The following is a 27,960-nucleotide window of genomic DNA, read 5'->3' as shown; positions in this document are numbered from 1 at the left end:
GCTGCATAATATTCCATGGTGTATATGTACCACATTTTCCCTATCCAGTCTATCATCGTTGGGAATTTGGGTTGGTTCCAGGTCTTTGCTATTGTAAACAGTGCTGCAATGAACATTCGTGTGCACGTGTCCTTGTAGTAGAATGATTTATAATCCTTTGGATATATACCCAGTAATGGGATTGCTGGGTCAAATGGGATTTCTATTTTTAGGTCCTTGAGGAATCGCCACAATGGTTGAATTAATTTACATTCCCACTAACAGTGTAAAAGTGTTCCTATTTCTCCACATCCTGTCCAGCATCTGTTGTTTCCCGATTTTTTAATGATCGCCATTCTTACTGGTGTGAGATGGTATCTCAATGTGGTTTTGATTTGCATTTCTCTGATGACCAGTGATGATGAGCATTTTTTCACATGTTTGTTGGCCTCCTGTATGTCTTCTTTTGTAAGGTATCTGTTCATATCCTTCGACCATTTTTGAATGGGCTTGTTTGTTTTTTTCTTGTAGATCTGCTTTAGTTCTTTGTAAATTCTGGATATCAGCCCCTTGTCAGATGGGTAGACTGCAAAAATTTTTTCCCATTCTGTTGGTTGCCAATTCACTCTACTGACTTTCTTTTGCCATGCAGAAGCTGTGGAGTTTGATTAGGTCCCATTTGTCTATTTTGGCTTTTGTTGCCATTGCTTTTGGCGTTTTGGTCATGAAGTCCTTGCCTATACCTATGTCCTGAATGGTTTTGCCTAGATTTTCTTCTAGGGTTTTTATGGTGTTAGGTCTGATGTTTAAATCTTTAATCCATCTGGAGTTAATTTTGGTGTAAGGTGTCAGGAAGGGGTCCTGTTTCTGCTTTCTGCACATGGCTAGCCAGTTTTCCCAACACCATTTATTTAACAGGGAATCCTTTCCCCATTGCTTGTTTTTGTCAGGTTTGTCGAAGATCATATGGTTGTGGGTATGTTGTATTTCCTCTGAGGCCTCTGTTCTGTTCCATTGGTCTATATCTCTGTTTTGGTACCAGTACCATGCTGTTTTGATTACTGTAGCCTTGTAGTATAGTTTGAAGTCCGGTAGTGTGATGCCTCCTGCTTTGTTCTTTTTGCTTAGAATTGACTTGGCTATGTGGGCTCTCTTTTGGTTCCATATGAAGTTTAAGGTGTTTTTTTCCAGTTCTGTGAAGAAGGTCATTGGTAGCTTGATGGGAATAGCATTGAATCTGTAAATTACTTTGGGCAGTATGGCCATTTTCGCGATGTTGATTCTTCCTAACCGTGAACATGGAATGTTTCTCCATCTGTTTGTATCCTCTCTTATTTCGTTGAGCAATGGCTTGTAGTTCTCCTTGAAGAGGTCCTTTACGTTCCTTGTTAGTTGTATTCCTAGGTATTTTACTCTCTTTGTAGCAATTGTGAATGGCAGTTCGTTCTTGATTTGGCTCTCTTTAAGTCTATCATTGGTGTATAGGAATGCTTGTGATTTTTGCACGTTGATTTTGTATCCTGAGACTTTGCTGAAGTTGTTTATCAGTTTCAGGAGATTTTGGGCTGAGATGATGGGGTCTTCCAGATATACAATCATGTCATCTGCAAATAGAGACAATTTGATTTCCTCCTTTCCAATTTGGATACCCTTTATTTCTTTTTCTTGCCTGATTGCTCTGGCTAGAACTTCCAGTACTATATTGAATAGGAGTGGTGAGAGAGGGCATCCTTGTCTAGTGCCAGATTTCAAAGGGAATGCTTCCAGTTTTTGCCCATTCAGTATGATATTGGCTGTTGGTTTGTCGTAAATAGCTTTTATTGTTTTGAGATACGTTCTGTCAATACCTAGTTTATTGAGAGTTTTTAGCATAAAGGGTTGTTGAATTTTGTCAAAAGCCTTCTCTGCATCAATTGAGATAATCATGTGGTTTTTGTCTTTGGTTCTGTCTATGTGGTGAATTACGTTTATGGACTTGCGTATGTTGAACCAGCCTTGCATCCCCGGGATGAATCCTACTTGATCATGGTGGATGAGCTTTTTGATATGCTGTTGCAATCGGTTTGCCAGTATTTTATCGAAGATTTTTGCATCTATATTCATCATGGATATTGCCCTGAAATTTTCTTTTCTTGTTGAGTCTCTGCCAGGTTTTGGTATCAGGATGATGTTTGTCTCGTAAAATGATTTGGGTAGGATTCCCTCTTTTTGGATTGTCTGGAATAGTTTCAGAAGGAATGGTATCAGCTCCTCTTTGTATGTCTGGTAGAATTCGGCTGTGAACCCATCTGGACCTGGGCTTTTTTTGGGTGGTAGGCTGTTTATTGCTGCCTCGACTTCAGACCATGTTATTGGTCTATTCAGGGTTTCGGCTTCTTCCAGGTTTAGGCTTGGGAGGATGCAGGTGTCCAGGAATTTATCCATTTCTTCCAGGTTTACTAGTTTATGTGCATAGAGTTGTTTGTAATAATCTCTGATGATGGTTTGGATTTCTGTGGAATCTGTGGTGATATCCCCTTTATCGTTTTTTATTGCATCAATTTGGTTATTCTCTCTTTTCTTTTTTTCTTTTTTTCTTTTTTTTTTCTTTTTTTTTTGAGACGGAGTTTCACTCTTGTTTCCCAGACTGGAGTGCAATGGCGCAATCTCGGCTCACTGCAACCTCCACCTCCTGGATTCAGGCAATTCTCCTGCCTCAGCCTCCTGAGTAGCTGGGATTACAGGCATGCGCCACCATGCCCAGCTAATTTTTTGTATTTTTAGTAGAGACGGGGTTTCACCATGTTGACCAGGATGGTCTCGATCTCTTGACCTCGTGATTTACCCGCCTCAGCCTCCCAAAGTGCTGGGATTACAGGCTTGAGCCACCGCGCCCGGCCCTCTCTTTTCTTTTTAATTAATCTGGCTAGTGGTCTGCCTATTTTGTTGATCTTTTCAAAAAACCAGCTCCTGGATTTATTGATTTTTTGAAGAGTTTTTGTGTCTCTATTTCCTTCAGTTCTGCTCTGATCTTAGTTATTTCCTGTCTTCTGCTAGGTTTTGAGATTTTTTGATCTTACTCCTCTAGCTCTTTCAATTTTGATGATAGCGTGTCAATTTTAGATCTCTCCTTTCTTCTCATGTGGGCACTCATTGTTTTTTTCTTCTCATGTGGGCACTCATTTATTTTCCTCTAGAGACTGCTTTAAATGTGTCCCAGAGATTCTGGTATGTTGTGTCTTCGTTCTCATTGGTTTCGAAGAACATCTTTATTTCTGCCTTCATTTCATTGTTTATCCAGTCAACATTCAAGAGCAAGTTGTTCAGTTTCCATGAAGCTGTGCGGTTCTGAGTTAGTTTCTGCATTCTGAGTTATAACTCGATTGCACTGTGGTCTGAGAGACTGTTTGTTATGATTTCTGTTCTTTTGCATTTGTTGAGGAGTGATTTATTGCCAATTATGTGGTCAATTTTAGAGTAGGTGTGATGTGGTGCTGAGAAGAATGTATATTCTGTGGATTTGGGGTGGAGAGTTCTGTAAATGTCTATTAGGTTTGCTTGTTCCAGGTCTGAGTTCAGGTCCTGGATATCCTTGTTGATTTTCTGTCTGGTTGATCTGTCTAATATTGACAATGGGGTGTTAAAGTCTCCCACTATTATTGTGTGGGAGTCTAAGTCTCTTTGTAAGTCATTAAGAACTTGCCTTATGTATCTGGGTGCTCCTGTATTGGGTGCATATATATTTAGGATCGTTAGCTCTTCTTGTTGCAGTGATCCTTTTACCATTATGTAATGTCCTTCTTTGTCTCTTTTGATCTTTGTTGCTTTAAAGTCTATTTTATCAGAGATGAAAATTGCAACTCCTGCTTTTTTTTGCTCTCCATTTGCTTGGTAGATCTTCCTCCATCCCTTTATTTTGAGCCTTTGTGTATCCTTGCATGTAAGATGGGTTTCCTGGATACAGCACACTGAAGGGTTTGGGCTTTTTATCCAATTTGCCAGTCTGTGTCTTTTGATTGGGGCATTTAGTCCATTGACATTTAGGGATAATATTGTTATGTGTGAATTTGATACTGTCATTTTGATGCTACCTGGCTGTTTTGTTGGTTAGTTGATGCAGCTTCTTGATTGTGTCGATGCTATTTTACCATTTGGTGTGTTTTTGGATTGGCTGGTACTGGTTGTTCCTTTATATGTGTAGAACCTCTTTCAGGAGTTCTTGTAGAGCAGGTTTGGTGGTGATGAAATCTCTGAGTGCTTGCTTGTTCACAAAGGATTTTATTTTTCCTTCACTTATGAAGCTTAGTTTGGCTGGATAGGAGATTCTGGGTTGAAAGTTCTTTTCTTTAAGGATGTTGAATATTGGCCCCCAATCTCTTCTGGCTTGTAGGGTTTCTGCTGAGAGATCTGCTGTGAGTCTAATGGGCTTCCCTTTGTGGGTAACCCGACCTTTCTCTCTGGCTGCCCTTAGCATTTTCTCTTTCATTTCAACCCTGCTGAATCTGACGATTATGTGCCTTGGTGTGGCTCTTCTTGAGGAATATCTTTGTGGTATTCTCTGTATTTCCTGGATTTGAATATTGGTCTGCCTTGCTCGGTTGGGGAAGTTTTCCTGGATAATATCCTGAAGAGTATTTTCCAGCTTGGATTCATTCTCTTCATCACATTCAGGTACACCTATCAGACGTAGATTAGGTCTTTTCACATAGTCCCACATTTCTTGAAGATTTTGTTCATTCCTTTTTGCACTTTATTCTCTGTTCTTGCCTTCTCTTTTTATTTCATTGAGTTGATCTTCGACCTCTGATATCCTTTCTTCTGCTTGGTCAATTCGGCTGTTGAAGCTTGTGCATGCTTCACGAAGTTCTCGTGTTGCGTTTTTCAGCTCCATCAATTCACTTATAATCCTGTCTATGCTGTCCATTCTCGTTAGAAGTTCGTCCAATCTTTTTTCGAGGTTCCTATTTTCTTTACGTTGGGTTAGAACATGTTCTTTTAGCTCACTGTAGTTTCTTACTACCCACCTTCTGAAGTCTGATTCTGTCATTTCATCACCCTCCTTCTCCATCCGGTCTGGTTCCCTTGCTGGTGAGGAGTTGTGATCCCTTTTAGGAGGAGAGGTGTTCTGGTTTCGGGAGTTTTCATCCTTTTTGCGCTGGTTTCTTCCCATTTTTGTGGGTTTATCCACCTGTTGTCTTTGTAATTACTGTTTTTCAGATTGGGTCTCTGAGTGAGCTTCTAATTCGTGGATGCTGAAGTTACTTCTTTTTTTTTTTTTTTTTTTAAGCTTTCCTTCTAACAGTCTGGCCCCTCTGCTGTAGGACTGCTGAGGTCCACTCCAGGCCCTGCTTGCCTGGGGATCACCTGCAGCAGCTGCAGAACAGTAAGGGTTGCTGCCAGTTTCCTCTTCTCCTATCTTTGTTCCAGAAGGATGCTCACCTACTGTCAGTCCGTTCTCTCCTTTATGAGGTGAGTCTTTGGATCTATGGGGGTCAGGGAGCTACTTGAGGAGACAGTCTATCTTTTATTGGGGCTTAAGTCCTGAGTTGTGAGCTCCGTTGTTCGCTCAGAGCTGCTGGGCAGGTATGTTTAGGTCTGCTGCTGAACTCATAAAGCACTTTTTGTTCCCAGGTGCTCTGTCCCAGGGAGTTGGAGCTTTATGAGTTTCCGTTGCACTACTGCCTTTTTTGATTTTTCTTTCAGGTCTGACCCGCCCAGCTAGCAGCACGCCTAGCCACTGCCTGCCCGCAGGGGCTTTGCTGAGCTGCTGTGGGCTCCGCCCAGCTGCCCTGAGCTCTTCCCTGCAGTCCTGTTTATATGGGTGTAGTTAGAACTGTCTCGGCAATAGTGGCCCCGCCTCTGTTATGGCAGACTCTCTCTGTTGTGGCAGGTTGCCTCGGCAAAGGTGGGTTGCCTTGGCAACGGGGGCCTGCCTCCGTAGCGGTGGAGAGTCTCAGTAATGGCGGAAGCCCCTCCCCCACGGAGCCGGACCGTCCCGGTTCAGCTGTGCTTGGTTTGAAGGGCTCAACCCAGAGGGTTTCCAATTACTGTTTTTGTTTTCGTTGTTGTTGGGGGTGGAGGGGTGGGACCAACCGAGCCTGATCACCTGGCTCCCTGACTCAGAGTCTTTTCTTTTAAGTTGAACGACCCCGCGTTCCAGTCGCTTGTTGAAAAGGCGCCGGGATCTCCCGTGCTGCGACTCACGGAGTCGGCTCGAACTGCGGCGCCGGCTCCTGGAGGATTTTTTGCCTAGGAATCTCCTGGCCTGACTCGCTGTTTCAGATGAATGGGCAACTCTGCTGTCTCAGGGCTCTGCTCGCCAGCTAAGAGGGCTCCCAGACCAGTGGCTTTTGTACAGAGAACCGCAGCAACAGGGCGTGGTCACAGCAGCCGCGCAGGCGGAATCAGCCCCACGGGGGCCAAAACAGCCGCACCGGCTGGGACTGCGACGCTGGCGACCCCTCTGCCTGGGTATCTCCTGGTCTGTGGGCAGTAAGAGTTCGTCTGGAAATGCGGCGTCCACTCACCCTCTGCACTTTCACTGGGAGCTGAAGTCCTGAGCTGTTCTTAGGCGGCCATCTTCCCAGCATTCCCGAGACCTTGTCTTAAGAAAAGAAAAAAAAAAAAAAAAATGAAAATGAAAACAAATATGTCAAATATGTGCAGTGTCACCAAAGCACTAGGGGGAAATGTATAGCACTACCTTTATTAGAAAAAAAAAGGTCTCAAATAAGTGACTTTGTTTTCCACCATAAGAGACTAGAAAAAGAAGAGCAAACTAATCCTCAATTAAGCTAAAGAAAAGAAATAATGAAGAAAAGAGCATAATTCAATGCTATAGAAAACAAAAGGAAAAGAGAGAAAATCAATGTAACCAAAACCTGGTTCTCTGAGATTAATAGCCAGAGTGAACAGGGAAAGATGGGATAAAGATACCAATAGCGGCAATCAGAGAGACATCACCACAGACTCTTCAGATGTTAGAATGATAATAAGGGAATATTATTAGTAACATGTTAACTAATTTGACAGTTTAGATGAAGAAATTCTAAGACACAGACTGCAAAAGCTCTTTCAGGAAGAAAGAGATAAACTTATGACTATTAAATAAATTGCATTTGGCTGGGTGTGGTGGCTCACGCCTGTAACTCCAGCACTTTGGGAGGCCAAGGTGGGTAGATCACAAGGTCAGGAGTTTAAGACCAGCCTGACCAACATGGTGAAACCCTGTCTCTACTAAAAATACAAAAAAAATAGCCAGGTGTTGTGGAACACACTTGTAATCCTAGCTACTTGGGAGGCTGAGGCAGGAGAACTGCTCAAACCCGGGAGGCAGAGGTTGCAGTGAGCCAAGATCATGCCACTGCACTCTATCCTGAGTGACAGAGCGAGACTCCATCTCAAAATGATAAATAAATACATTGGATTTATTGCTAAAAAACTCTTCACAAAGGAAGCCCCAGGCCCAGATGGCTTCACTGCTGAATTGTATTAAACTTATATGGAAGAAATAATAAAAATTCTACACAAACTCTTCTATTAAACTGAAGAGCAGAAAATAACTTCCCAGATGATTTATGAAGCTAATATTACCAGGATATCCAAACAAGGCATAGACAAGACAAATAAGAAGGAAAACCACAGACCGGTATCTCTCATAAACATTGTTGGCCGGGCGCGGTGGCTCAAGCCTGTAATCCCAGCACTTTGGGAGGCTGAGGCGGGTGGATCACGAGGTCGAGAGATCGAGACCAACCTGGTCAACATGGTGAAACCCCGTCTCTACTAAAAATACAAAAAATTAGCTGGGCATGGTGGTGCGTGCCTATAATCCCAGCTACTCAGGAGGCTGAGGCAGGAGAATTGCCTGAACCCAGGAGGCGGAGGTTGCGGTGAGCCGAGATCGCGCCATTGCACTCCAGCCTGGGTAACAAGAGCGAAACTCCGTCTCAAAAAAAAAAAAAAAAAAAATTGTTAAAAAATCTATAAACTTTAGCAAGTCAAATCCAACAATATATAAAAAGAAAATACTCTATCACCAAATGGGTTTATAACAAGAATACAAAGTTTGTTTGACATTTGAAAATCAGTGTAAAATTAACCGTAATGACAAACTTTAAAAAGACAATCCATATGTTCATTTCAATAAACACAGTAAAACCCCTTTGAAAAAAATCTAAAATTGATTACTATGTAATTTAAAAAACAATAAATATATCAACAAACTAGGAATGGAACTTAAATCAGTTTTATGAAAAACTGAAAATGAACGTCATACTTTGTAGCTAATGATTGTTTTCCCCCAATATCCAGAAGTGAAATGAGTGTCTACTCTCATTACAGCTGTTCAACATTGTAAGGCAGGAGCCAGTGCACTAAGGCAAGAAAAAGAAATAAAATGCATCCAGATTGGGAAAGAAGTAAAATTGGCTTTTTTTGCAGTCAACATGCATAAAATCTGGTAGAATGTGAAAAAAAAAAAATCTAGATGTGCTAAATTTAGTAAGGTTGCTAGATAAAAATTTACTTCTAAAAGCAATTGTATTTATATATACTAGGAATGAACAATTGGAAATTGAAGTTAAATTCCATGTACAGTAGTATCAAAAATATGAAGTACTTATGGCTAAATGTGGCAAAAAGTGTGTAAGACATAGGCATTGAAAATGGTACAATATTGCTGATAGAAATTAAAGAAGACCTACATACATGGAGAGATATACCTTGTTTATGAGTCAGAAGCCTATATTGTTAAGCTCCCCAATTTGATCACTTGCATCAACATAACCCCAATTAAAATCTCAGAAGGATTTTTTTAAATGACAAACTAATTCTGCATTTCAGAGAACCTAGAATAGCCCAAGCATGATGTAAGTTCAAGACTTATTATAAAGCTCTAGTAATTAGGACAGCAGATGAATAGGCCATTGGAACAAAATAGAAAATCCAGAAATAGATTTATACATGTATGACAATAGACTTCTGACAAAGGTGCAAAGACAGTTAAATGGAGAAAAGAAAGTCTTTTCAACAAATGGTACCCAAACTATTAGATATTTATAAGCAATAATTGGGCCATACCTCACATCATCTACATAAATTAACTCAAAGCAGGTTGTAGACTTAAATGTAAAACCTAAAAACTTCTATAAAACTTCTAGGAAAAATTAAGAAAAAAATTTTATTGAAGTTGGATTAGGCAAAGATTTCTTACAGTTGACATTAAAAGTATGATTCATAAAGGAGAAATTTGATAATTTGGACTTAATCAAAATAAAAACATTTCTTCAAAATACACTTATGTAAACTACACACTGGGAAAGAGTTGTGGCAAAGTATGTATCTGATGAAAGATTTGTATTCAGAATACATAAAGAACTCTAAAAATTCATCTAAAAATGTAACACAGTGAAATAATACTTTGCCAAGGAAGATATAAGTCAGTAAGCACACTAAAACATGTTCAGCATAATTATCAGGGAAACATCAGTTTAAACCATAAGGAGTTACCACTACACACTTAATATAATGGCTAAAATTTAAAAAACTGATTATACCATGTGTTGGAGAAGATATGAAGGAACGGGAAGTATCATACACTACTGGTGGGGATAGCTCTATGAAGTGGTACAGCTATCTTGGAAAACAGCTTGTCAGTTTCTCAAGAAGGTAAACCTATACTGGTCATATGATCTAGCCATTTGTCTCCTAAACACTTACCCAAGAGAGAGTTACCTGGGTGAAAATAAATTATACATGCATAGAAAGACTTGTAGATCAATTTTTTTGACAGTTTATTTTGGCACATTTATTGGCATTAAACATAAGACCCTTCCCTTCACTGGCATCAGGAAGCCACACCCAAAGGATGTCCCTCTGTGTCATTTCTGCAACAAACTCTCAGGCCTTAGCAGTAGCCTGAGCTGCCCCCAGGGCTGTGATCTGCTGAATCTTCTGGCTCATCATTTCCGTGACAGCCTGTTTCATGATGTACTTCTCCTGGAAAGCTGCCTGAATTTTCTCCATCTGCGTGGTTAGGAAGCCTGTCTTCCTCTTGAAGAAGTCCTTGGCATCCTCAGCTATCTTCTCTACATGGTACACAGTTCCCACATCGATGAGCACATGTTCCACATCATGCAGTTTCTCACGGACATACACAGAACTCGTCAGTGGGATGAGTAATTCTCTTCCCTCGTTGCTCTTATTCAGCCTGTTTAGTCTTTGGCTTCTACATCGTCTGTACCACCTTGTACTGAGCAGTGGACACAGACAGGAACTCCACTTTCTGGTCCAGCTGGTTCTTCAGCATTTCTAGCTGTGGCAGATTCATCTCCGTGATAGTCTTGGCAGTTTTATTTCTAAAAGCCTAAAACGGGAAAAAAAACAAGTATCCATCCATAGGTGACAGATAAACAGATTGTGGTACACCCATGCAATGAAATACTACTCAGCAATAAAAACAAGTGAACCATTATAGATACGTGTAGCAATGTGGATGAATCTCAAATTATGTTGAATGAGAGAGGCTAAAGAAAATATAATATAATCATGCATTATTACATACATATCCAACTTTACAAAATGCAAACTAATCTACTAGAACAGAAATTCTGCTTGAGGGGCAGGGAAGGATGAAAAGAAGCAGGAGATTACAAAGGGAATAAGAAGACTTTGGGAGGTTCACTATGTCGGTTGTGATGATGGTTTCACAGGTGTGTTCATATGCCAAATGATCAAACTGTGCACTTTAAATACACATAACTTACTGAATGTCATATTTCCTTCAAAGCTGTAAAGGAAAAATTCTTACTTTCTTAGATAAATGTAGACTTATTCAACTTGAAGATAGACCTCTACTTTACCTTTTAAAAAAATGTATTCTGACACCATACCCTAGCAGTATATAAAATTATTTTCTTTTATAGCTTCACAGTATACTTCATTGTATTCAATATGTCCTTCATTGATGCCCATTTTGGTTGTTTCCAGTCTTTTGCTATAAGTAATGCTCGAATAATACAGTTTTGTGCATATATTTTTTCCAGCATTTGTTGTTAGGTCCCCAGTATCTTTGAGATAGATCTTTAGAAGTGGGATTGTTGAGTCAGTAGGTAAATAAACAAGTTATTTTGGAAGATGCGGCCAAATCATAGGGGTTGTATGATTTTATATAAAAATCAGCAGAGAATGCGAGTGCCTGCTTCCTCCACATTCTCTCACCTACAGTGTGTGTCAAATGTTTGAATCTTGCCCAGATAAGTGAGAAATTGTATTTCATTGTAAGGTTCAATTTGTATTTCTTTTTTTATGAGTGAGGAAGAGCATGTTTCTATATGTTTTTTAATTATTTGCATTTCTTTTCATGGGATCTGCTCATTTCCTCAGCCCATTTTTCTCTAGATTTGCGGGCCGCTATCTTCTTTTATATAAAGCCCTTTATACGTTAGGAATATTAATCCTTCAAAATATGTTACAAATATTTTTTTCCTAGGTTATCATTGCCAACTCTGCTTTGCAATTTTTGTGGATTGGGGTTGGGCAAGTTTTTTTGTTTTTCTGTAATCAAATGTACAAATCTTTTCCTTTGTTGCTTTTGGATTTTGATACATAATTAGGAAGGTCTTCCCCACTCACACAATACATAGAGACATTCACACAATTTTTTCTACTACTTGTTTTCATTTTTTACATTCAGGTTTCTGATTCACTTGGAATTTCTGAATGATAAGAAAAAGATCCAATCTTATCATTTTCCATTTTGTTATCTAGATATGCAATATCACTTATTAAAAACTGTTTTACCCCAGTTGACTTGCTGTATCTGAAATTTCCAGTACAGTTGGGTCTATTTCTGGATTTTTTATTCTGCTCTGTTATCTGTCTGCATTCTTGGGCCAGTACCATTCTGTGATTATAGATCCCACTCTCCTCTCACATTGCACCCTTCATTTCTCTTCTTTCTCAGGGTTTTCCTGTTTCTTCTTGCTTGATTGTTCCTCCGAGCTGAATTTAGGCCTTTTTTTTCTTTTATTTTGAGATGGAGTCTTGCTCTGTTGCCAGGCTGGAGGGCAGTGGCTCTATCTCGGCTCACTGCAACCTCTGCCTCTTGGGTTCAAGCAATTCTCCTGCCTCAGCCTCCCAAGTAGCTGGGACTACAGGCATGCGCCACCATGTCAACCTAATTTTTGTATTTTTAGTAGAGATGGGGTTTCACCATGTTAGTCAGGATGGTCTCCATCTCTTGACCTCATGATCTGCCTGCCTCGGCCTCCCAAAATGCTGGGATTACAGGCTGAACCACTGTGTCTGGCCAAAGTTAGACCTTTAAAGGTCTAAGAATGGTATCTTTATCTACAGATATCATCTGTTTCCCCCACACATCAAATTCCCCCAGTTTCTTCAAGTTTTGGAATGTGATTTCCATGCTATTCATTATTCTTGTTCTTTTCCACAAGCCATATAACCTTAAGATGTGGCCGGCCACTTGTAGTCTCAGCTTCTCAGATGGCTTGAGCGTCAGTTTGAGTCAGGCCTGGGCAACACAGGGAGACTCCCTCCTCTTCCCCACAGCCTCCATCCAAAATAAAAAGTGAGACCCATAACTGAACCCATGTGCATGGGGGGGAGGTGACACAATGACATGACTCCTGGGTAAGGCTCTTTAATACAGTGTCAGCAAGAATGTAAGAGGGCATGTTCAATGGAGGCCTGGAGGTGGAACAGTAAGCAGAGGACTGAGTGGGCAGGGCAGAAAGACCGAGCAGGGCAATGGCACCACATCTGAGTGGTGGTCCTTCCACACTGTGACAGGAAGGGCCAGCTCCGGGCTGGCACGAGAGGCCTGCCTTTCTCCATTTACCCAGCTGCCACCCGCAATCCTCCTGTGGGTAGCTCCCTGGTCTCCTCACTCTGGGCTTTTTATTTATTTTTTTATTTTTGTATTGCATTTTAGGTTTTGGGGTACATGTGATGAACATGCAAGATTGTTGCATAGGTACACAGATGGCAGTGTGGTTTTCTGCCTTCCGTCCCCTCACCTGTATCTGTCATTTCTCCCCATGCTATCTCTTCCCACCTTCCCACCCACCCGGCCCTCCCCCATTTCCCCCCAACGGACCCCAGTGTGTAGTGCTCCCCTCCCTGTGTTCCACTGTTCTCATTGTTCAACACCCGCCTATGAGTGAGAACATGTGGTGTTTGATTTTCTGCTCTTGTGTCAGTTTGCTGAGAATGATGGTTTCCAGGTTCATCCATGTCCCTACAAAGAACGTGAACTCATCGTTTTTGATGGCTGCGTAATATTCCATGGTGTACTCTGGGCTTTTTAAATCACAGGTTCCTGGTGGAAGCACCAGTCACCCCTGCCTCTTTACTTGGATTCTTCCGCTCCAGCTCTATTTGCTCTTCTACCCCTGCTCCCTCAGCAGTTGGTTCCGTCCACTCTAGCCCCGCCCCCACGGGCCGGCTCCTCAGGTGCGGTGACGTGCGCCGGGGGCGGTGCCTGATGACGTGTTTTATAGGCGGCCTACAGCGGAGGTGCCGGCCTTTTCTAGCACTTTCCGAAGGAGGAAGCTCTGAAACACAGGGGCCCAGTGCCCTTCCGCAGGGAAGTGTTGCTTGTGTTCAGCGGCTCTACGCAATGGACTTAGTACCTGCCAACTGTATCTTCTATCCCTGCTCCCCGGGGGACTGGGAACTTCTGGGACCCCGTCGGTGCTCTATGCAGCCTTCATGGCGAAGCTGCTGGAGGTGACGGTCCCCATTCCCAGGGAGGGACCCCGCCTGTGGCAGGCGGGTGGACGAAGTCTAAGCAGAGTGGCTGCACTGATTGTCTGTGCAAAGGAGACACGGAGTGTCAGGTCCGAGAAAGGCAAGACGTTTTATGCTGTTTAGGGAGTCAGGTGGAAGTGTGTTTGAGGTTTCATCACTATTTTTCTTAATTGAGTACCTAACAAAATGACAGCACTTTATGTTCTGGTGTACAGTCATGATCAAAACACAGTCTACAGGCCTTTTCACTATAGCCCGCGGCTCTGTTGGGGGATGGGGCCAGTTTGCTAGTGTATTTGTAGAGGGCGGTGAAAACATCAGAGCAGACAGGTGTTTAATGCATTGTCTTCAATGAAACATTTAGAATTAAGGCACTAAATTTAAAGCAGTTTATGTAGATCAGTTATCAAGAGCTTTCATAATTTGCTCAGCATTTGTTTGCTTATGTAAGAGTTGATTTAAGATTGTAAATCTAAGGAATAGCACATTCTTTGTGGTATTCATTACCATAATATTCGTTTTATTTTTAGCCATAAAAAGTTGATCACTTGTATATCTAAGGTTTTTTGTCTTATGTGTTTTCTTAAGCAACAAAAACCAACTTATTCACGAGAAAGGTATGATCCAGAAAGATTCTAGCTGTGCTTTAGATAACATATCATATCAGCCTAATGCAAACTAGAAATACATGCTCAACCTAAAGACATTTAGACTCATAATACTTCGAAACACTACAAGCCAAGCAACGAGTATAAGACTCCCAGTGTCCTATTTTTCTTGAAGCAGTGAGAGCTACAAGATTTTTGAGGAGATAGGTATCTGACAGAGTTGTTTTCGAGTCTCTATGGATGAGCTTTTGTGACTACTTTAAGTTTCTTTAAGGTTTCTCATTATTTCTAACATGCCCTTTTCAGCTAGTTTCTACATTGCCCGATGATGTTCAGCCTACGCCTGATTTTTATGGACTACCATGGAAACCTGTACTTATCACTGCCTTCTTGGGAATTGCTTCAGTGGCTGTTTTCTTCTGGAGAACTATCCTTGTTGTGAGTAAATTAATGTATACTATGTCTCATAAATTAAAGTATGCTTTTATAATTGTAGCCCTTTTGTTTCTTTTTTATTTACTAACATGAACAGAAATTAACGCTTTTAATTCAAGCTAAACCTGTAAAATAATTTGGCGTATTTTTTGTCTTGGTAAATTCTCTTTTTTTTCGGAGACAGAGTCTTGCTCTGTTCCCCAGGAAGCTCTTGGCTCACTGCAGTCTCCATCTCCTGGGTTCAAGCAATTCTCTGCCTCAGCCTCCTGAGTAGCTGGGATTATTGGCACCCACCACCATTCCCAGCTAATTTTTTTTTTCGTATTTTTTAGTAGAGATGGGATTTCACCCTCTTGGCCAAGCTGGTCTTGAACTCCTGACTTTGTGATCCACCCACCTTGGCCTCCCAAAGTGCTGAGATTACAGACGTGAGCCACTGTGTTCAGCCCTTGCGTTGATAAATTCTTAAGTAAACAAGATAACACGTGTAATCTCAATGGGAAAATTTCAACTTATATGTCCCTTATATCAACATTTAAATAATAAGAATTAGTTGGGTCTTTATCTCAACTCAAAAAGGAAAGAAAAACAAGAATTAGATAAGTCACATGTACACTGTTAGTAGAATTGGGAATTCTTAGAGCCATCCTGAAAAGTAGTTTCATGATGTGTGTCAGAGTTTTTAAAATGGTTATCTCCTTTTATATTGTATTAATATCATGTCTAGTAATCTATCCAAAAGAAATAACTAGTCAGCTGGGCACGGTGGCTTGCACCTGTAATCTCAGGACTTTGGGAGCCCAAGGCAGGTGGCTCGCTGAGGCCATGATTTTGAGACCAGCCTGGCCAACATGATGAAACTTCATCTCTCCTAAAAAGCACGCCTGTAATTCCAGCTACTCGAGAGGCTGAGGCAGAGAATCACTTGAACCTGAGAGGTGGAGGCTGTGGTGAGGCCAGATGCACTACTGCACTCCAGCCCATGCCACAGAGTGAGACTCTATCTCAAAAAAAAAAAAAAAAAAAAAAAAAAGATAAGGCCGGGCGCGGTGGCTCACGCCTGTAATCCCAGCACTTTGGGAGGCCGAGACGGGTGGATCACGAGGTCAAGAGATCGAGACCATCCTGGTCAACATGATGAAACCCCGTCTCTACTAAAAATACAAAAATTTGCTGGACATGGTGGCGCGTGCCTGTAGTCCCAGCTACTCAGGAGTCTGAGGCAGGAGAATTGCCTGAACCCAGGAGGCGGAGGTTGCGGTGAGCCGAGATCGCGCCATTGCACTCCAGCCTGGGTAACAAGAGCGAAACTCCATCTCAAAAAAAAAAGAAAAAAGAAAGAAAGAAAAGAAAGAACCACTCATATATTAAATATCTTTCATGGCTGGGCCTGGTAGCTCACACCTGTAATCCTAGCATTTTGGGAGGCTGAGACAGATGGATCACAAGAGGCTAGGAGTTTGAGACCAGCCTGGGCAACAAGATGAAACCCCATCTCTATTAAAAATACAAAAGTTAGCTGGATGTGGGGACAGAAGCTTGTAATCCCAGCTTCTTTGAAGGCTGAGACAGAATTGCTTAAACTGGGGAGGCAGATTGTGCCACTGCACTCCAGCCTGGACAAGAGAGAGAATCTGTATTAAAAAAAAAAAAAAAGTTTTAAATATCTTACATAAGAGCATTCAATGGAACAGAATTTATTAGAGTCAATTTATTAAATTTATTAAACAGAATTTATTAAAGAAAACTTTGCACAACCTACTGTGATTCACAGTAGGAAAATTGTTAAATTATTTTATGTTCATATAATGTGACATTAGTCTGCTTTATATAATTCAAAAACAGGAGCACAACAAATACTCACAATTTAACATGAAGTAGAAAAAAAGTAGAAACTAAGCCTTTAACATGTAGATAAACTGTGTATCATAAATATACACACAAAATAAATGCTGCAAGGAAATACAACAAAATGATAAAAATTCTTTTATCTAGATGAGGTAAGCTTTCAGTTTTTAAAAGATGTGTGTTTCTGATTTGATTATGTACCACTTTACTCTAAATATTTTTTATTTGGAAATGCAGATTATATCATGTGCAAAGACACACCAGTAATTTTTTTTTTAATCTTTTAGTCTTCTGTGCAGAATTTGTCTTTCAGACTTAAACATATGTACATATAAGTGTATATACTCATACTTGTACATACTTATGATTATACTGTATTGTATTTAGCTTAACATATTTGGGAGAATATGTTATTTAACATAATTGGGAGAAGATTATTTTGTATAAATGAGCTTTGCAGATACGAAAAATTTTGATTGAAATTTAACAGTTAAAATGGCCAAAATTATTGAATGCAAGTCTTCCTAAAACTAAGTATTCTTTTTCTGATTTCATAATTATTATCACATATATCATTGTTAATAATTTTTCTCTGGTTTCAGAGTTTATTGTAAAAGCACTTATAAAGAAGGGTCTTTTTTTCCTGTGAGGCTTTCTCCAACCTCACGGGCCTTTTTCTCAAATAAAAAGGGAGAATCAAAGGGTAAATGGAAGGGGAAAAAGTGAAAACATTTTCCATTTTCCATTCTTGTTTCTCCTATTTATTAATAAAAAAAACTAACACCTTTTTTTGTTTTTCAGAAAGTTATATAGACTCTCTGTCCTAACTGCTGTTCCTCAGCCACAGCATTTGAGTTTTGGAATCTTGGTCTCTGCTTGCCTGTTAGTTTGGGTGAAATGGAGCACAGAAAGTTTACTCTCATTAACAAGGCCTTTAGAGAGATAGTAATTTCTTTCCATGCTGGAAATTTCTGAATGCATATTCCTATAATAATAGTATTTTAAGTGAGATTTAGATACTGTAATTATTATGTATACAGTATATTAATTACTATATATAATAATAGTATATTATACAGTGTATTATGTAAACAGTATATTAATTTAGTGAGATTATTATGGTTGATTTGTGAACTGGTGTTAGTATCTCATCACCATTTATAACATTTGAAAGGGATAAATATGTTCTGGGCTGCAAAGAAATGTAGTAATACTCTTTTTTAAAAATTAGTTACTGCTTGGCTTTCATTGTCCCATAATTTAGTGATGTCTTTGGGGGATGATTTGGGTTTTGCCCTTTTAGGAAGATGATAGTTGTCATTTCTCTTGTTGCTTGTGCATTTTCCTCTAGCAATCTTCCCTTCCCTGTCAGGTTCATGAGCACTGTTTTTAGTGGTCTAAGAAAGTCAAATGATCTACCTTAGTGTTAATAGAATTGTTTCTAAGTTCAGCCAGTAGTCAACTTTGAATAGGTTTTCTGAGATATTTTCTGGAAAGCAAAAGAGGTGTATCTTAGTACGAAGATTATACCTTTAATTTTGTTTCCTCAGAGTCTTTTTGAGCAGTCAATGTTTTTAGATTTCATTTTGGTTCTTTGGAGTTGTCAAATAAGTGACTTTGAGTAAATAAAACGTTAATATATTTATTATAAAAATATTAGCCATTTCTGTTATTCAAGTTAAGTGCTCATTTCATAAGACTGGTGTTCATTTAGATATGTAAACATTTCTTTAGTGGCATAGTAAGATATTTATCTTAGTGCTTTGTCTGTCAGACTGCAACATATCACTACTGGTTAAATTTGAAATGCTTTTTAACCTTTTTAATTTTTTTAATCTTTTATTATGCCAAAGCAAACTGTTATTAAAGTCCCATTTGGTTATAATTCCAACTGTTGTGTTAGGAACTGTATACACCTATTAATGAAATGTTTGACATACAATTTAATTTTTATTTCTCTTTTCTAGGCAAAGAGTAGAGTATATCAAGGTAAATCTTTAGGTTTGTTTTGTTATTTGTACTATTCCCTCTGTACTGGTGTTTGATATGGCTTTTATATGTAAGTAGTTTTAGTGACTTCTGATGTCTGAGTGACTTACAGCTTCTGAAAACTTTCCTATTCCTAGGTTGCTAGCTTGGATGATAGAATAAATGGTGATGCTACCAACTGAGATAGGAGATGAGGAGGAACAGATTATGGGAGTAGGGAGATTAGTTTCACTGGGGGCAGATTTACTGTAAACACTGATGTACTAGTTTATTACATGTGACCAGTTTTTCTGTGCTAATGATTTAGTACATTAAATATTTATTTAAGTAGATAATTTCAGGACTATAAATATAAATCAGCATGCTTATATTTTCTGTTTCTCTTTGCAAATGACATATTTGAAGTGATGCCATTTTCTGAGAAGAAAAAATGCTTCATGCAGGGAGGAATATTGATCTATAACATTTTACTGGGTTTCCCATCTTCGAAATAAATTTAAATTAGACTCTCATTGAAATAAAGGTTCTTATTATATTTTTCTTAAATTGTAACAATATTTTTACATTCTTATTCCTATTAGCAGATTGCTTTTTGTATTAATCTGTTCTCACACTGCTGTGAAGAAATACCCAAGGCCAGGTGTAATGGCTCATGCCTGTAATCCTAACACTTTGAGAGGCCGAGGCAGGAGGATTGCTTGAGCTCAGGAGTTTGATACCAGCCTGGGCAACATGGAGAAACTCCATCTCTATTTTAAAAAATACAAAAATTAGCTGGGTGTGGTGGCACACACCTGTGGTTTCAAGTACTTGGGAGGCTGAGACAGGAAAATTGCTTGAGCTTGGAAGGTGGAGTTTGCAGTGAGCTGAGATTGTGCCACTGAACTCCAGCCTGGGCAACAGACCAAGACCCTGTCTCAAAAAAATAAATACCTGAGACTGGGTAATTTATGAGAAAGAGGCTTAATTAGCTTATAATTCTGCAGGCTATGCAGGAAGCATAGTGGCATCTGCTTCTGGGGAGGCCTCAGGGAGCTTTTACCCATAGCAGGAGGCAAAGCAAGAGCAGGCCGTCTTACATGGCAGAAGCAGGAGCAAGAGAGAGTGAGTGGGGAGATGCTGCACACTTTTAAACAACCAGACTTCACAAGAACTCAGTCACTGTCACAAGAACAGCACCACAGGATGGTGATAAAGCGCTCTTGAGAAATCAGCCCTATGACCCAATCACCTCCCACCAAGCCCCACCTGCAACATTGGGGACTATAATTTGACTTGAGATTTGGTGGGGACACAATACAAACCATATCACATTTCAAAACCATAATAGTTATATTAAGAAGTTCTTTTTCCTCATACTGCCGGATAACATGTCTTTCTGCTGATACATTGGGTAATTCAGTTTCATTTAGTGATCATAATAACCTTATATATTTTCTTTTTTCAGTCACCGAACAGCAGATTTCTGAGAAGGTGAAGATTATTGTGAAAGAAAATACAGAACTTGTACAGAAATTGTCAAATTATGAGCAGAAGGTATAATTATTCTTTTGCTTTTTTTCCCATGGTCCCAGCTTGAATGATTTTTCACCTGTCTTATAGTTCAGTTACTATGGTATTTTAAAATAATATTTATTATTCCATTAATTCCTATAAACAATCCAGAGCTTAAGCAATCATGTGTGTAAAGTACTGTTTTCTTCTATAAGAGGTCAGTCACTTCAAAGTAAGTTCCAATAGCACAATACTTTGTATTTCTGGATTCTGAATGCTTTATTTTTTGTAGATCGAGGAATCAAAGAAACATATTCAAGAAACCAGGAAACAAAATATGATTCTCTCTGATAAAGCCATTAAATTTAAGGTAAAAACTTCTTTTGGGGATTACATTTTAAAACAAAAGTAAAAATTAATGAATACAACTAATCTTAATATCTTTTTTGTAGGATAAAATCAAGACACTTGAAAAAAATAATGAAATTCTGGGTGACAGAGCTAAAAATCTTCGTGTTATGTTAGAATCTGAGAGAGAACAGAATGTCAAGAATCAGGATTTGGTAAGAGTTTTGCTGCTAGGTGTTACTAATAATTTGGTTTTTGAACTCTGTAGATGGATTTGAACTTTTTATTTTCCACAGTGTTCTGTGAAGTAAGAGTGTGAGTCAGGGAAGTTGAACCTACTTCTGTCCGTTTTTGTGGGATTTTAAGTACTTACACAAGAAGTTACTCTTACGGGCCTAGGACTAGGTACTTGTTGTATTGCTTGGCTCTGTCGTCCAAAACATGTTTAGCAACTAGGAAACCACAACCCAGTTGAACAGTCCTTGCGTTTTGTTTTGCAAAGTTTTTTTTTCCAGTATAACCTTTTTACTTTATTAATAGAATAGTTTCAGAATGACATAAAAATTGCAAAGATAGTAAAGAGGGTTCCCATAAATCCTACATCCTATTAATCTTGACGACCTGACGGAGCTTAGTATTGCCAGATTTCTTCACTGTAAAATTACTTTTTTTTAACCTTTTGCATTGTTGTACTCTTTGGAAGGAAGTTAGTAACGCAGCCCACCATTAAAAAGTGAAGGATTATGCACCATCCCCTTGAGGAGCCAGGATCTTCATAAATTATTTGGAATTCTTGTATATGCATGATCTGCCTATTCTCACTCCAATTCTACCATTTTTAATTTAGGCAAGAGAATTTTTAAAGTGCCTTGGGGATTTTTTTTCTCTCTTGCACCAAGGGGAAAAAAAACACATTGATTTGAACTGGTCAACTTGAAAGCTTTTTCAGTTTCATTTTGTTCATCTTTTAGTCTCACCATGTACCACATTTTATTCTAATGAGGAAGGTTGTGTATGCCATATTTACACCTTTGATTATTTTCCTTTACCTTTTTAAGTTCTTGATTTTTCCCTAGGGCAAAACTGAAAAACCTGCTTTTCCCTGAAACACAGGATGGCTCTGGAATTTACTTGGTTGATGTTTCCTCTTTTTAGTGTATGTCCCAGTGTTTCTACTGAAATCCTGTTATGCATTTTGTGTTCCGTTTTTACATGGCAGATATCAGAAAACAAGAGCTCTATAGAGAAGTTAAAACATGATATTTCCATGAATGCTTCAGAATTTTCAGAGGTAAAGCTGACTATAAGGATATTAAAACTATACCATAGTTTTATTGAGGAGCAAAAATTTGACATGTGCTAAAATGTGTAAAAAATGAAAACTATGTGATGTTACATTGGGAAAGTAACTTTTTTTGGTTTTCTTTGGAATTAATTCACTAATAGGAGTGTTTTGCATTAGATTCAGATTGCACTTAATGAAGCTAAACTTAGTGAAGAGAAAGTGAAGTCTGAATGCCATCAGGTTCAAGAAGAAAATGCTAGGCTTAAGAAGAAAAAAGAGCAGGTAAAGAAAAGTACATGTCCTGGGTCATGTAAAATAGAGAACTCAGTATCATATCACATGAATACCTTTTTTCAGATCTATTTTTAAGGTAATGTACATGCAGGATTCTGTTCTTAGATATACAGAGTTTAAACTATACTTCTAAAATTGAGTATAGGTTTACACTTTCTGTTTGTTTTGGTTTTTCTGTTCTGTACAATTTATTTTGCCCATCAGACTGTTTAGTCTTGTTTTGTCAAACACCAGTTACTATTAACTTGAGTAGCCTTAAGTGGGTAATAGATTGACTTTTTAGACTTAAGAATTAGATATTTTATCACCCTCCTTTTAGTAGTTACTGCTTCACTAGCTAAAGGAAGGTTACATGATCAGGAGTCTAGACTTGAGAGATAGTAGGATGAGCCCTTCAGTTCCTTCTGGAAGTGAATTATTTGAATTGGCTATAATTTTCTGGAGGATGCAATAAACAAGATCAATTTCCTTGTCAGCTCTGATGTTCTCACGACAGCTCCGAGGATTGGGGTCACTCTCTCCTCCTACTTAACCAAGGTCTTAGCCCATAGTGACAGGCTAAGGACAGGCATGGCTCCTTACCTCCCTGTCTCATTCACTTGGTCTTGTCCCCAGTGCAAAAGCCCTAACCTGTGGGAATCCTGTGCTTTAAATTTTCAGTTGCAGCAGGAAATTGAAGACTGGAGAAAATTACATGCTGAGCTCAGTGAGCAAATCAAATCATTTGAGAAGTCTCAGAAAGATTTGGAAGTAGCTCTTACTCACAAGGATGACAATATTAATGTAAGTGCATTCTCATGAATACAAGCTTAATTGTGTATTATCATGAAATCTGTTGAACTAAAATGGAAAGACTTTAATGCTCTTTTACTTCTTTTCTAGGCTTTGACAAATTGCATTACACAGTTGAATCAATTAGAGTGTGAATCTGAATCCGAGGGTCAAAATAAAGGAGGAAATGATTCAGATGAATTAGCAAATGGAGAAGTGGCAGATAACATCAGTCTCAAGGAGGATGGACCCCCTTTCCCTTCCTATCTTTAAGTACACTAATGCTACTTTTCATCTGGTTGCATTTCCTCTTAAGCTTTAGAGTTGTTAACACATATCACTGGATTTGTGTATATGTCTGTTTGATTGGGCAGAGGTGGATTGCTAGAGTATGGCATAGCGATGAGCATGCAAGGAACACTGACTTTGTTTTTACATCTCCTTGAGACTAGAAGGGTGCACAGGAGATGTACTGGTCATGTCTTACACCTCTAAGTATTGAACATATACAGTAGTAGAAACTGTATTTCTCAATTGAGTGGAGATAACATTTTAAAACTCGTCATCTCAAGAGTTGTTTGGTTTTAAGGCCCACCACTGGTTTTAAGAGTACTAAGGTGATTGGAGGCATAAACTAAGGCCATGAGAGAAAACCACAACTGGTTTTAAGAGTACTGAGGTGGTTGGATCCAGAAACTAAGGCCATGAGAGTGGAAGCTATACGGTAGCAGTGTTTACTGATGAGGAAAGTGTTTCTAGATGTTGTCTCTCAAGTTGGACATTGCTTACATAGTGAGTGTTTTAAACCACACCTGATAGCAGATTCTGGAGGAGAATAGGAGGGAATGTTTCTGAATGAGACACTTACTAAGCCCAGGTGGAGATAGATCTGAGATAGAAGACAGAGCTTCATCTCACATGTTCCTTCTTGCTCAAGAATGGCATGTATAACATGTTTATTGTGCAAATGGGAATTCACTTTTTGGATCTAGGTTTGCAGTTCTCTTAAAAGTCAGTCTAATCCTGTTCTATTTTCGTTTGTTCTTTAAATGTTTGAACATGATAATTGTTTAGTTTTGCATAAGCCAAGAAAATACAGATTGAAAATGCAAGGGAAGAAAAAGCAATGTAAGTCTTTTGTTTTTTAGGTGACCGGAATGAGAAGATGAAAAATCAAATTAAGCAGATGATGGATGTCTCTCGGGTATAATCCTTTTTTAGAGTCTCATAAGTGCCTGTGAATGCTTTCACTGAGTCTCCCTTATATGAATACTTCTTTCTTCTGTAATTTTTAGACACAGACTGCAATATCGGTAGTTGAAGAGGATCTAAAATGTTTACAAGTTAAGCTAAAAGCCTCCATGTCCACTAAATGTAACCTGGAAGGTAGGTTGCTTCTTGAGAAGAAATTGCTATGTATTGGAAAAATGCAAAATTGCATTAGATAGATAAAGAGTGGTTTCCTGCTTTCATACTTCTCAATCCTCTCAGCACCAAACCCCCAACCAAGTTCTCAAGTTCTTGTGCACACACATAGAACTCAAATGTTTTACCCTTTGCAGACCAGATAAAGAAATTGGAAGATGACCGCAACTCACTGCAATCTGCCAAAGATGGACGGGAAGATGAGTACAGAACCCTGAGGCAGAAGGTGGAGATTCTGAATGAACTGTATCAGCAGAAGGAGATGGCTTTGCAAAAGTAAGATTTTCATCATTTACTGTTCACTGTCATGTGTCTAAATAAAGGTGTACTAATATAGACAATATTTTCTTTTTTTAGGATTGCTTATACATTTTTCCATGTCTAATTAGTACAAATTTGTATTTCTTCCTATCTGCTTTGCTTCTTATAACCTGCATTTTTCTTTCCTTTCTAACCAGTTGTCAGAAACTGCCGCCTGTAACTCATGTAAGGCAGAGCGATTGACTGGTCCTGACAGTTACTGCTGTGGAAGTGCTTCTCTTGTGAAGATCTGTCCATGCTTTTCTGTGGCTCCACCACTTATTTTACTTTCCTTTCTTTGTGGTCAATTATGTAATTTCCTTTAAAAAGTCTGAGTGATTTGTATGACATGTGTTTTAGTAGAATAAAAACTTCAAAAAAGGAAATTTTACTTACTAAAGGTACATTAAGTTTTGGACTTCACAGAGTCAAATATTCAGACTAAATGTAATTGTGGCAACGATGAGGAGTTTTGAATATAGAACTATTTGGTGTATGTATTTAGATACTAATCTTCTGAAATATGCATCTCAAATTTTGAGCTAGGTATCTTTTGAAAACTATATTTTTATAATTCATTTCAAGTTTTATCTCCACAAAAACATCTGAATTCTCTAAAAATAGATTGTCCGTGGCAGTTACTATTTGTGTTTGCTCTTATGTTTTACTCTGTGGTATATATGGCAGTGTGTGAGAAGACCTTGCTTGCTAAACAAATTTAACCTTTTAAAATGCTTAGTCTGCTACTGCCGTATGCCATTAAACATTAAAACTATACCATTAACTTTTTCTCTAATTTTTTACTCACCAAGAAGCCAGTTTAGATTTTCCAGATTTTGCTCAGGCCAGCTCTAAATGCCTGTCCTGCTTCAGAGAGACATTCCTCATTTCATTCCTTTTTAAAAAACAGCACGTCTCTGCCTCCAGTAGTAATGTGAATTACTTAAATGGCAACTGTTTTCTTCATGATCCAGTTAACCCATTTATGTGCCACAACATTCATTCAGTCTTCATGTGTGTTTTGTACTCTGCTGTCCACCCCTAAAGTCACAGGGGTGGACAGGCTCTTGTCATCTTTTATGCCAGTCCCCTAGCTAATCACCTATCTATCTTCAGTCTTTCTTATACATCTGCTTCCAAATTCTGATTGTCTCTATAGCTGCTAGATTGAACTTTCTAAAATACAAGTCTGTCCATGTCATTATGTGCTTGAAATCTATCAATTATGCTCCATTCCCCTGAGGGTCAATTCCATACTCCGTAACAGGTACAGAGGCCACTTTCCCCTCAGCTAGCCCTGAGCTGCCTCTCCAAGTGCACTTCCTGTGGTTTCTTCTGCTGCTTCTTGAACTGTAGACACTCAACAGTTCTCCATGCCACTCCAAACTTCTTTGTCTTTATGTGTGCTGTTTTTTCTGCAGTAAAAATGTCCTTTATTGTTTCTGCCTGGCAGTCACCTACCTACTCACATGTTCATGCTCCTAAAAATCTTTTCTGGAGTGAGTAGCATAGATAAATAGGTAGCTACACAGACTGAGCACTCATTTGCTTCTTAAATGTAATTCCTAAAATATATTTGAGTTTAAATCTACATATTGGTATCTGCTCTTTATTTGATGGCCTGTTCTATGTTCCTTTTTCCTTTTTTTGAATTGTTAGATTATTTTAAATTCTTCTGCTCTTTTCTATTTAAGCTTGATGGTTACAAGTTGTTCTACTTGTCTTGTTGTGATTACCTTAAAGGCCACAGTAGGTATCTTGGACTTAACTACGAAGTCTGACATAAAGTAACTCTTTCTTCATAGAGGAGTTACTTTTTTTTTTTTTAAACAGAGTCTCTCTCTGTCGGCAGGCTGGAGTGCGGTGGCACAATCTTGGCTTACTGCAACTTCTGCCTCCTTGGTTCAAGCGATTTTCCTGCCTCAAGTAGCTGGGACTACAGGCACCGACCACCATGCCTGGCTAATTTTTGTATTTTTAGTAGAGGTGTATTTTGTTTCAGAGACAAGGTTTCACCATGTTGACCGGGATGTTCTCAATCTCTTGACCTCATGATCTGCCTACCTCAGCTTCCCAAAGTGCTGGGACTACAGGCATGAACCACCACACCAGACACCAGGCTGAAGAGTTACCTCATTCTGGGCTTTAACTTCCTTCTGACTTAAATGTTATTATGGTAATTTATTGTAATGCTCTATATAGCTCAAACCACAAAATGTTTTGTGTTTTACAGTGCTATCCTGCTGATACTCAATTTACATACATATTTATAGTTACTATCATACTTTATTCTCCTACATCTTCAGTCTTCCATTTGCGATCACTGTCATTCTATTTGAAGAATATACCTGAATTCAGGTTCAGTGAGTTTATTTTTGTATGAAAATGTCTTTATTTTGACTCTATTTTAAAGATCTTTTTTTTTTGAGACAGAGTTTCACTCTTATTGCCCAGGCTGGAGTGCAACAACGCGACCTCTGCTCATCGCAACCTCCACCTCCCAGGTTCAAATGATTCTCCTGCTTCAGCCTCCCGAGTTGCTGGGATTACAGGCATGCACCACAATGCCCAGCTAATTTCGTTTTTTGGTTTTTTTTTTAGTGGAGATGGGGTTTCTCCATGTTGGTCAGACTGGTCGCGAACTCCTGACCTCAGGTGATCCACATGCCTTGAGCTCCCAAAGTGCTAGGATTACAGGTGTGAGCTATTGTGCCCAACCTTAAAAGGATCTTTCTACTGGTTATGGAATTTTGATAGTTGTTTAATACCAGCACTTTAAGGGTAACCAATTATCTACTGGTTTTAAAGTTTCTTTGAGGAATCTATTATCATTCTTATTTTCTCTTTTTCAAATACATCATGCCTTCCCTAGCTGCCTTTAGTCATTTTTCTTTTTGTTTTTTCAGCAATTTTATTGAGAGATGCCTCATGTAGGGTTTTGTCATCACCCCTCCACCCCTACCCTCCTGCTTTTTCTTTTGCATTTATGCTGCTTGAGGTTATAAACATCTCTTGAATTTGGGAGAATGTTTTCTTCTGACCTATCTTCCAGTGTACTAAAATCTCACCTCAGTTATCTAATCTGCTGTAATCATTAATTGAGTTATTTTTGGTTTCACTTACTATTTTTTACTTTTACAGTTTCTGATCCTCTGCTGAAATACATAATCATGACTTTTACTTCCTTCAATATGTAAGGCACAATTGTTTCAAAATCTATGTGGTAATCCTATTATGTGGAACCCTTATGAGTCTGTTTCTCTTGTCTTTTAGATTGCAATCACATTGTCTTGTCTTATGAAATGCCTGGTTGGTTCTGATGGAGTGGTGAACATTGTTTATGAAAATTGTAGGGGGAATTTGAGGTCCTGGATGATGTTATCATCCTACAGAAAAGATTTGAGATTACCTCTAGCAGGTGGTCATCACTTTATT

The 27,960-nt window shown here is 39.0% G+C and overlaps 1 protein-coding gene and 1 pseudogene across 1 annotated transcript in view; one reads left to right on the top strand and one right to left on the bottom strand.

The window, feature by feature from the left end:
- The window catches only part of LOC120361579 (transport and Golgi organization protein 1 homolog), an 80,416-nt gene that overhangs the window by 28,385 nt on the left and 24,071 nt on the right, over nt 1-27,960 (top strand). The window contains 12 exon segments of the mRNA XM_074389396.1: nt 14,643-14,774; nt 18,587-18,608; nt 20,056-20,144; nt 20,395-20,472; nt 20,555-20,665; nt 21,670-21,741; nt 21,913-22,017; nt 22,690-22,812; nt 22,912-23,032; nt 23,934-24,004; nt 24,096-24,186; nt 24,363-24,501. Of these exon segments, the coding sequence (XP_074245497.1) occupies nt 14,643-14,774; nt 18,587-18,608; nt 20,056-20,144; nt 20,395-20,472; nt 20,555-20,665; nt 21,670-21,741; nt 21,913-22,017; nt 22,690-22,812; nt 22,912-23,032; nt 23,934-24,004; nt 24,096-24,186; nt 24,363-24,501 (1,154 nt within the window).
- On the bottom strand, nt 9,859-11,862 carry LOC141582061 (prefoldin subunit 5 pseudogene; annotated as a pseudogene).

The sequence above is a fragment of the Saimiri boliviensis genome, chromosome 18 (assembly GCF_048565385.1).
Source record: "Saimiri boliviensis isolate mSaiBol1 chromosome 18, mSaiBol1.pri, whole genome shotgun sequence".
NCBI classification, from domain to species: domain Eukaryota; kingdom Metazoa; phylum Chordata; class Mammalia; order Primates; family Cebidae; genus Saimiri; species Saimiri boliviensis.
The sequence above is the reverse complement of the archived record's forward strand: the minus strand, read 5'-3'. Positions and strand labels throughout refer to the sequence as shown.